Source organism: Carlito syrichta, unplaced genomic scaffold (assembly GCF_000164805.1).
Source record: "Carlito syrichta isolate Samal-C Ts95f unplaced genomic scaffold, Tarsius_syrichta-2.0.1 Scaffold306835, whole genome shotgun sequence".
Classification (NCBI taxonomy): Eukaryota; Metazoa; Chordata; class Mammalia; order Primates; family Tarsiidae; genus Carlito; species Carlito syrichta.
The window spans coordinates 174,342-184,571 of NW_007250931.1; the positions used below are offsets into that span (position 1 = coordinate 174,342).

At 56.9% G+C, this 10,230-nt stretch overlaps 1 protein-coding gene across 1 annotated transcript in view; it reads right to left on the reverse strand.

The window, feature by feature from the left end:
* Positions 1-651: 651 nt before the first annotated feature.
* RTN4RL1 (reticulon 4 receptor like 1) overlaps positions 652-10,230 on the reverse strand; it is an 82,517-nt gene continuing 72,938 nt past the window's right edge. Inside the window, exon 2 of the mRNA XM_008063415.1 lies at positions 652-3,758. Coding sequence (XP_008061606.1) covers positions 2,434-3,758 — 1,325 coding nt within the window. The 3' untranslated portion in view covers positions 652-2,433. The remainder of the gene's footprint in view (positions 3,759-10,230) is intronic.

Here is a 10,230-nt window from a genome sequence, read left to right on the forward strand (position 1 = left end):
CTGCAGGCTGAAGATTATTTGTTCTGCACTCACTGGACTCCCTTTAGTGAATGTTCCAAGCCTTGTACTGAGGATTTGTCCAACCAGGCCTGAAAACACAACCCTCCTCTTTTTCTATCTGGGGAATGCTCTCCTTTCTCTGAAGCCAGAGAAGCAAGTGCAGCCTCCAGGCCTGTCCACTGCTGTCTGGGCTGCTCCCTGGCCTCCTGGGAAACCCTCTGGGCCAGGAACTGACTGTTCCCTTCCAGTCGCCACCCTGCAACCCCCTGAGAATCAGTATCTCAGCAGCTGAGGCTCTTAGGAGCAGGCTGGGAAGGATCCAGGACCAGCCTGCTCTGGGGGAAGACACAGAGATGGTATTGATCCAGTGCAACCAGAATGTGGGGAATGAATCGTGTTCTGTTCGGGTGAGGGAAGAACCATGGCACAGAGGATGAGTGTGTGTGTGTGCACGTGTGTATGTGCACATGTGCATGTGTGTTCATGCTCTGGCGTGTCCCTGTGAGTCAGTGTGCCCCTGCTCCCCACGGCTCCACCCACCAACAAACATGCTGTGTTCTGAGAGCTGTGCCCGGCCAGGCTCACCCACCCACAAAAGCCCAAGATCTGCCTCCTGTCAGGAATGCGGGGTTAGAAAATGAAAAACAGGGCTCTTGTCCAAGATAATTTTTATTATTATTATTTTTCTCTCTTAATTGGATTCAGTGTTTCTTGCTCCTCACACACATCCTCTCTGGTGGGGAATTCAGGTTTGTGCAAAGCGCAAAAAAGATTGTGCCCACCGAGGCCCCTGGCCAGCAGCGTGGCAACTTTGACCGGAGCCCCTCTCCCCTGTCCGGGCTTGCCTGCTCCATTCCCTGCATGCTGTCTGTCCCTGTTCCTGACCCCTGAGTCTGGCCCTCCCAACCTCTGCCTGTACCCTGGGCATCTCCAGAAGGGCCAGGAGGGATGGGGCCTCTGGAAGGAAGTGCCTGAGATGGTTCTTAAAATGCCCTCATCGTTCCTCTTCTGCTAAGGCCACCCCATGCTCCCCTCCTGCCATCCTGCACAGGGCCCTTGCTGGGCCACCCACCAAAGAGCCTCAAGGAGAAAGTCAGCAGCTGAGATGTGCTGGAGGCCTGCCCCCCGTCTCCCTGGCCTGTCCGGATGTCGCTGGCCAAACCCCAGGCTGACGACACTGTCTAACTTGTTGGACTAACACTGTGGATGCAGCCCTGCCTGCTGGCTTACAAATCCCAAAGCCCCTTCCTTTGCCTTCTCTGTCTCGCCTGCCCCCAGGGCCGAGCTCCCTGACATCCAACAAGCTGCTTCTCACTTCTCACCCTGAAGCCAACAGCTACTATAGCAGGGGCGGCAGGGTACTCCAGGGTGGCAGACAGGCTTGTGTTTCATATAAAAACAAGATGATGCTCTAAGTATCTAAGAATATTGGTCCCCTGAAGTGATTCTTGCTGCCTCCCCTTCTCCTTAACCCTCCTCACCAACATCTTGCCCCAGGCCCTTGGCAAGCCCAGGTTACATGGGGACTATTGTTGCCAGTTTGGGATTCTAGACAAAAATTCGATAACATTTTTCTTGCTAGAAATCACCAATACAATCCTTAGTTCAGCGGATACAGTTTTCTGTATAGTTTATAAACATGAAAAGACATACACTTTGGGAACGAAGTGGGCGAGGGGACTTGTGCATCTGTATATATATATATGTAGAGTGTGTGTATGTATATAAGTGGACATAGTTATAAAACTGCACCTTCTGTGAGAACCTCATTGCACGTGATGAAGTTCTAAATTTCAGCCTCTGATGATCTTTCCTTTGGTAATTGGTTCTTGGACCCCAGCAGTTGGGCCTGGGTCTGCCAGGGTTGCCTGAGACATCAGGAATGAGAGGCGTTATCCCCGAGGGAGAGACTGAAGGTGGCATGGGGTGGGATTCAGGTTGACTAAGTGGTCTCACGCAAGAGCCAAGATGCCACCTCCTTGGGTGCTCCCAGACTGCTGGTTGACCAGCCTCTTGGGTGAGCCTTGTTTGTTCTTCTCTGAGTCCTGCTTCCTCCAGGAATGGCAGGGCCTTTCACGCCACTCCAAATGATCAGTATTCCACAGAGCCCAGCTCCCGTGAGGGGCAATTGTCCCACTGTTACTAATGAAGGATTCACTTTGTGTGCCTTTTACTGCCTTGCTGGAGTGGATGCTGTCTGTGGGTGCTCTGCGGGGGCTGGCCGGGACAGCCGGGTGAGATGCGCTAATCCCCTCCCGCCTAGGGCTGTACACTTTGGGTTTATAATTCACACGGCAGGGTCCAGACAGCAGCCAAAGCCTCTACCTGCCTTTTCCTGAAACCCAGCAGATCTTCCACTTGTAAAAAAAGAAGAAAAGAAATTCTGTTCCTTGGTGGACATGTGGCAGTGCTGGGTGCTGACGCCCTGGGTCCTCAGCGGAGAGTGACCGCCAGCCCCAGTATCCAGGCCAGGAGTGAGGCCCCCAGGGAACTGCCCGAGGAGGCCTGCTGCACCCCGCTGGGGGCACGGATGGGGGTCCTGCGGGCACACTTGCCCTTCCTCTTGGGCCGTGCCGTGGGCATGATGTCAAAGTTGAACTTGTGCTGGTAGTCAGAGCCATAGTCCTGCAGCTCGTGGGCCTGCTTCCCGGTGCCCGCCTTAGAGATCTGGTTGCGGTTCCTGTGGCTGGGGCAGTTCTTGCCTGGCTTCCTGGAGCCCTGCCGAGAGCCGGGCAGATGGCCGTGGGAGTGGCCCTTGTCCCTGGCTGGGCCGTGGGGTGGGTGGTGCTCCTTGCGGGCGGCCCTGTCAGTGGTGGTGAGCGTGTGTGACTTGATCTGGTGGGGGGATGCTGGCCCCGTGCAGTTCCGGAAGTCCTCGGCCCTCAGCAGCTTCAGGTCCTGGCCATGCCGCAGCTCGGGGGACATGCAGGGGACAGCGGAGCTGGAGCCTCGGAATCTCTGCAGCCATTCCCACAGGGAGCGCGCCCGGCAGCCACAGTCCCAGGGGTTGCCGTTGAGGCGGAGGAACTCCAGGGCTCCCAGGGGGGCCAGGCATTCGCCCTGTAGCTCCGAGAGGCTATTGTTGAAGAGGAAGAGGGTAGTCAGCCTGCGGAGGTCATGGAAAGCCCTGTGGTGGACCCACTGCAGCTGATTCTCGTGCAACAGCAGACGGTCCAGGTTCACCAGGCCCCGGAAGGTGTCCTGGCCTAGGCTCCACAGCTTGTTGCCGTGGAGAAACAGGTGACTGAGGTTGACCAGGTCCACAAAGATGTCATCCTGGAGGTACTCGATGTGGTTGTCCTGCAGGTAGAGGTACTGCAGGCTGTGCAGGCCGCCGAAGATGCCCGCCGGCAGGGCGCTGAGCCCACACTTGTAGAGGTAGAGGGCGTGAAGCTTCACCAGGCCCTGGAAGGTCTCGGGGGCCAGCGTCCGCAGCTGCCGGTTGTCGCCGAGGTCCAGCTCCTCCAGGTGCACGAAGCCCTCGAAGGTGTTAGGGTCAATGAAGGTGATGTTGTTGGAGTAGATCCACAGGGTGACCATGGCGGGGCTGAAGTGGCCCTGCTGCAGGAGGGTGATGCGGTTGTTCTGCAGGAAGATGCGCTCACTGTCTACGGGGATACCCTCGGGGATGGCAGCAAAGTTGTGCGCCTGGCAGCTGACCGTCATGGGCGCCGGGTAGCACACACAGTCCCGCGGGCAGCTGCCGCCCAGGGGCAGCTCGGCGGCCAGCAGCAGCAGCAGCAATTCCACACAGCACCCTGGCGAGGAGAAAGAGCACAGCCAGGTCAGGAGCTGCCCAGGGAGGTGGGAGGCAGAAGGGCACGCGGTGGAGACCAGCATAGGTCCTGCCTGGGCCCGCTGGGGCTCTGTCATCATCTTGCTCCGCGAGAGCCTGGCCCCTGGCTGGAGGAAGGCAGAGTCTTTGCCCAAGCCCGGACCCCAGCTGGGACTAGATGCCTCTCCCTACTCCTTGGTGCCTCCGCCTCTGCTGGGCTGGGAGATGAGTCTGGGGTGAAGGCCCTGATCACACCCAGACCTCCTCAGTCCTGCCCTTCAGCTGCTTAGCCCTGCCCGCTCCGGCTTTGTTACCCCGGAGGCCATGACCCCTGGACAAAGCCTCCCGTTCTCGTCCCAGCTCTGCCACTGGCTTACGCTACCTGCGCTTACAGAGAGTGGAACCAGCTCTTGTTCTAATAAAGTAAATATCTCACGTGGCATCCTGAGGAATCTCTTCATTCAAATGATTCCCGTGAACAAGCAGAGCGTGTACGCATGGTACTAAAGTTCACCTCGAATAATGCCTCCTTACAGTGTCTTCTACATCCTCAAATATGCAACATTCCCTCTGTGCCTCAGTTTCCTCATTTCTAAAAACGGATAGTAATAGGTCTCCCTGACAGAGCTGTGTGGATGTCCTGAGAGGGCACGTGATGGTGAAGGACCGGGGGTGGCACCCGCTGCCCCCCCCATCCCAGCCCACCTTCTGGTCCCCTCCCCTCTTCCTGCCTTGCTCTAGCTCGCAGGCTCTGGCTGCAAATGCAGGCCTTGCCTCTCCACTGTCCAGAGCATTTCCTCTGTAGCTTCCCTCTAATTGGGCATTAATTAGGCATTCGTTAATGGATCCTTAAAATAATTTATTTTCGGATGTGTCCAGCCTGTGGTCGGATAATAGCCCCGCGCTCATTATCGGAGCAGCCTCATTATGGACGATTGTCATTACCTGCCTTTTTCCAGGGTCGCAACTGCCCCAGGCGGCCCGGCAGGCACGCCAAGGTGGGGGGGACAGGCTCCAGGCCTCCAGACCCCCCTGGAGGGTTAGGCAGCCATCTCCTCCCTGCCCTGCTGGCCTTCTGCCCCTTTGCTCCCAGCTGGGCTTCATGGGAGAGCCAGGGTGCCCAGGGCCGCTCAGCTGAGTCCCTGCTGCCAGCTGCGCCAAGAGCATATGGGATGAGAGAACCAACCCTCGTGGCCACTCTCGGGCCTGCCGTGCTCCCAGCCTCATGCCAGCCACCCTCCCAGGCTTCCAGGCCTGCCGCTGCCCAGGTTCCTGGCCAAGCAGCCCTTACCACCACTGTCACCTCCTCGTTTCTGACAGAAACAGCATCGTAAATAAGTGACAGCTCCCAGCTGTTAGGAGTTATGGGCTCCCAGAGAGTGGCAGCTGCTTCCCGTCCCCCTGTAATCACCCGGCTTCGACCGAACGTTTCCAACACATAAAAATCATCGCACATAATTTGTTTTTTTTGCATAATTGGGCTTGGTTATGACTTCAGAGCAATTATGACCTCAGTGGTGGTGGTGGCACAGCTTCGAGGACCCTTTCTGGGCCAGGTCGTGCTCTGTGTGGCCTCTGCGGTGCCTTTGGTCACCCCAACCACCAGACAGCCTGCAGGCCAGCTGACCGTCATGGCAGCCGGGTTTGGGCGCATGGACTGCGGCTGCCTTGGCCTCCGTTTCTCCCTCCTTAATATGCATAGATGATTATTATGTTGGCCCTCTCCACCCAGAGGCTCAGATCTGGCCTCCAGCCCTAACTGCCCACCTTCATTGCCCAGAGGGTCCCAGTCCCACATAGGGAGGCAGGGATGTGAGGGGGAAGAGCCTAGGCTCCAAATGCCAGCTGACTCTCGGGGAGCCTGTGCACTGCCTAAGCCTCCACACCCTGGGCTCCAACCCACACTGGCTGCACCTTTTGCAGAGCTGACACTCCACATCTCCTCACCTCTGCCCAGGCTGCTACCTTCCAGGAAGTCCACACCTGCAGGAACCCCTCCCCAGGGAGCAGCCCCCACTCTGCCAATCTGAGGGAGCTAAAGGCAACCCTCTTAGCTCAAGGGCATTCATGGTGCCCTGTCCCACATCTCAGGGCAAAGAGGACAGGACCATGGCCATGCAACTTCCACTGGGTATCCTACAAAGACAAAGGCATTTCCATACCTTTGGCTGCAGCAGAAGAGATCTCAAAGCAGGAATGGGGGACAGGGATGAGCTGTGTCCGGCTTAGTGTTAATACCACTCAACATTTACACAGCTTACTGGAGTTTACAAAGTGCTTCTGCTTGTGCTCCTCTGATCCTCAGAACTACCCTGTGTGATGGGGTGTGGGGAGGGGGCATCGCTCCACCTGCTGCGTGGCTCCGTCTCTGTAAGGTCCCAGGATGGGGTTCTTTGAAATGGTCCCCAGGGAGACTGAGGGCCCTATGGAGAGACACGCCTCCCTTTAGATACAGAGCAGGTGCCTCCAAGGGACATCAGGGTACAGGGGAAACCAAGTGGGAACTCTAGTTTAGGTGAAAAAGCCAAACTGCCCCCAAATCCCAGTGTGGGCTTCACAATCTGGCTGGTGAATGCACTATGGCAGGGGAGGGGTCAGACAGCAGGGGTGGGGTGAGGCGAGATCCAGAGCAGAAGCCCTCCTGCCACTTCTCTGGGAGAGCCTCAGAGGGAGGCAGGGACCTCAGCGAAGGCTCAGCACAGGACCTGGCTCACATTCACTGTCTCAAGGAAGAACATGCCATTACATCAGGGGCTGGGATGGGGGCTAGGGCAACAAGGTCACAGGGATGGGCATGGGGCAGTCACTTCCTTCCCAATGCCCAAGAATGATGGAGGGCACCTCGGGAAACAGACTGGTGGATCCAAGACCAGGAAGTCCACGTTTCATCCCTCAGTACTGCCCAGATGCAGTGAACCCATGCCAGAGAAGCTGCCCTTCCAGACATCCCTGCCCTCCTACTGGGGGTGGGCAGGTCTCAGATAAGTCTGTTTCTGCATCCTGGAAGCTGGTCCCATCTCCAAGACCCTGGACCAGGTGTCCCAGCCAACCCCACCTGCCTCTGGCACTCCCTGCCAGAGCCAGTGGGTGCTCCAGCCCTGGATTGTCACCCTGCCAGGTTTCTTCCCAGGGAGAAACCATCGCCACTGTTCCTCCTGTGCCCCCTCCATGCGGCCTTTGGGAGCCCCGACCCACTGATTGCCTGATTAATGTACTAACAATGAGGCTCATGCCTTTGCTGTGCATTTTAAGACTGCAAATTAGCAGGGATCCAAGTCTCGAGTCTGTGAAGGAGCCTCACGTCTCCTCCTACCAGCCTTCTCAGTCCCTTTCTGGGGAGGGCGGGGGCTGCTCTGCCTGAGGGGGCTGAAGAAAGCAAGGCTGGCTCTTGCCCAGGCCTTCCTCAGGGTTGTCTTCCTCCTCCCCTGGGGGGGGCAGGGGACTGACTCCTCAGCTAATCCCAAACCTCCTGGCTTCCCACACGTCTGAGCTTACCAGCATCTCCACTGCCTCATTCATTCCTTCTTTCATTCAACCCTTGCCTCCTGAGCCCTGGGGTGTCAGAAGTGCCAGTGGGGAGGGCCCTAGATGAGCGGGATGGGGGTCCTCCTGGCTCACTAACAGATGGGGGTTTGTAAGACCAGGCAGTCTGGCCAGGTGCTGGGGCCCAGAGTAGGCACCTGGGTGTGTGTGGGGGAGGGGCTCAGGAAAGGCCCCTGCCACCCCTGTGCCACCTGTCAACATTTTTCTGCCACTGGTCAGCCGTATAACGTGGGCAGTTCCTCAATTTCCTGGAGCACTGAATTTGTGAAATGGGGATAAGAAGAGTCCTTGCCTCATGAGGGTTGCCTAAAGATTCTACCCAGCACAGCACAGTCAAGAATAGCTGCTTTCATAGCCTCCTTCCTGCAAACTCTCAAACCCTGCCTGCTGGGCAGGGACTGTGGGGGCCGGGGTGAGTGGCCTGAGCATGGGTAGGCACCTCACCTAGTCTACTCAGCAATACTGGTATGCTTATAAAGGGTCCCATGGGGGCCAGCCCTATTGAGATGGGTAAGAAGGGAAAAGCAATGGGCATAGTATGTACACAGGCACTGAGGTAGGAAAGAAGGTGGCGCCCCCATTTTACCCTGGCCCTCTCTCTCGGACTCTAAAACTTCTAAGGAGGCTATACGCTCAGCTCAGAGGTGCTGGGGGAATTCAGAGATGGGTGGCCAGAGAGCTCCCCACTGGGACCAGCACCAACAGGTGACGGTCTCTACCCAGGCCCAGGCTGGACGGCCAATGTGGTGGGGGCCCTGTAGCTCCTAGGAGCAGGAAGGGAACTGACCAAGAAGAACCCTAACTGTACCAGGTTCTTTACAGGCATCCTCACAACAAGCCATGGGAGCAGCACCATTTCACAAAGGAGGAAACAAGACCTGCAGAAGGCAGTGACTAGCCAAGGCCACACCACTGGCATCAGGGCAGTAGAGCAGGCCTCACCCAACTGACTCGAAATCCAGGGCTCTGGCCCCAGGTCCACACTGCATGGGGTAGGCAAGGTACTGGGGGCTGGTTGGCTTTTACAGGTCCCAAGGCTTCTAGCTGCTCACCCCACCCTGCCGCATCAAAGGGAATGCCCCTCCCTGCACCTAAGCAGGGAGGCCCAATGGACTGCCATCCCTGTGGTCTCACAGGCTTGGAGACTGGTCAGTCCCTCTGGCTCTGCAGTCCCCCTCCCTGCACAGAGCTGAGCTCCCCACGCCCCTCCCCCTGCTGCCCCCAGCCTTGCCAGATGCACTTCTCTAAGCTAATCGATGCTAACCCAATGCTCTCTGCTGGGCGGATGACAGCCTCAGGTCAGGCTGTGCTCACAGGGCTCCTGGCGCCTCAGGCCACTTGGCACTGTCCCTCCATGCCGCACCCAAGCACAAGCCACTTCCTGGTGAGTCTGCCCCCCTTCCCCCTCCCCGCAAGGAGCCCAGCCCAGCCCTGGAGACAAGGAAGCCAACCAGGGCACAGTTGGGCTTCCCTCATAGGCTCCCACTGCTGGATGTTGGTGGCAGGCGGGGACAGGATGGCCAGTGGCTCCCTGTCCACGGCACGGGGCAGAGGGAAAAGCACAGGTTTTGGAGCCAGAGAGACCTGGGTTTGAATCCTGGCTACACAACTTAACGAGTATGTCTCTCACTTGCATGAGTCTCATTTTCCTCACCTGTGAAATGGGGACAGTCATTTAAAGCTCCAGCCCAGCCCTCTCTTCTGCGGATGCCGTATCCACCTGCCTCCCCCGCATCTCCATCTGTTAAACGTAAGCCTCCAGCACTGAGCTCTGCTCTTCCCCCACAAGCCTCCTCCACTCCATCTCCTCCATCTCAGTTAAAGGCGGCTCCTTCATTTTGGCTGCTCAGGCCAAAAACACCTTAGGGTCACAGTGACTCCCTCATCTCTCTTACCCCACACCCAACCCCTCAGAAATCCCGTCGGCTCCACTTCAGAATTTGTCCAGTATCCATTCACTTCTCACGGCCGCCACTCCAGTCTCAGCACCCATCACCTCTCGCCTGAACTGCTGCAATGGCCTCCTGAGTGGTCCCCCTACCCCAACCCTTGTCCCTACCTCTCATCTAACATGGCAGCCAGAGAGATCTAGCAAGAGTCTGAGTCGGAATATAATACTCCTCTGCTCAAACCCTCCATGGCTCCCGTGGCACTCAGCAGAGTCCCTCCAAGTCCTTATCATGGGCCCAGAGACCCTGCCTGATCTGAGCCACCCCCCCAGTCTCCTCCCTCTCTCCCCCAGCCATGCCGACCTCCCTGTAGTTCCTTCTTCAGGCTAAGTGTGCCTTTGCGTGTGCTGTTCCCGCTGCCTGGAATGCTGCCCAGGGTGTCTGCGGGGCTCCTGCTCTCATCTCACCACTCTGCCCCAAGTCATCTCCTCCTCGGTGTCCCGAGTACCTGAGGCTTTCCCTGAACCATCTGTTTTAAAAGTGTCCCTTCCCTGTTTGACTTAACTCCATAGCATTCTTCCTCTTCTAATATACTACATAACTTACTAATTTATTTTTACTGACTGTCTCCTCCCACTGAATGTCAACTCCATGACGATGATTATTTTGTCTGGTATGTTCTCTGCTGTACCCCTGGGGCCTAGAATGGTGCCTGGCACACAGAATGTGCTCAGTAACAATGGCTGGAGGAAAGAGGCATCTTTCTGAGTTGTTGGGAGGACTGAGAGAGAGAGAGCCCTTATAAAGCTCAGAGAGCTCTAAGTCCAGGGTTTAGCTCACAGTAGGTGCTCAATAAACTCAGTGGTTCTTATTTATTTATTTATTTATTTTGTGTTGGAGTCTCACTCCATCACCCAGGCTGGAGTGCAGTGGCACACTCATGGCCACCGCAGACTCGACCTCCTGGCCTCAGCCTTCCGAGAACTGGAATTACTACCATGCCTGGCTACTTTTTTTTTTTTT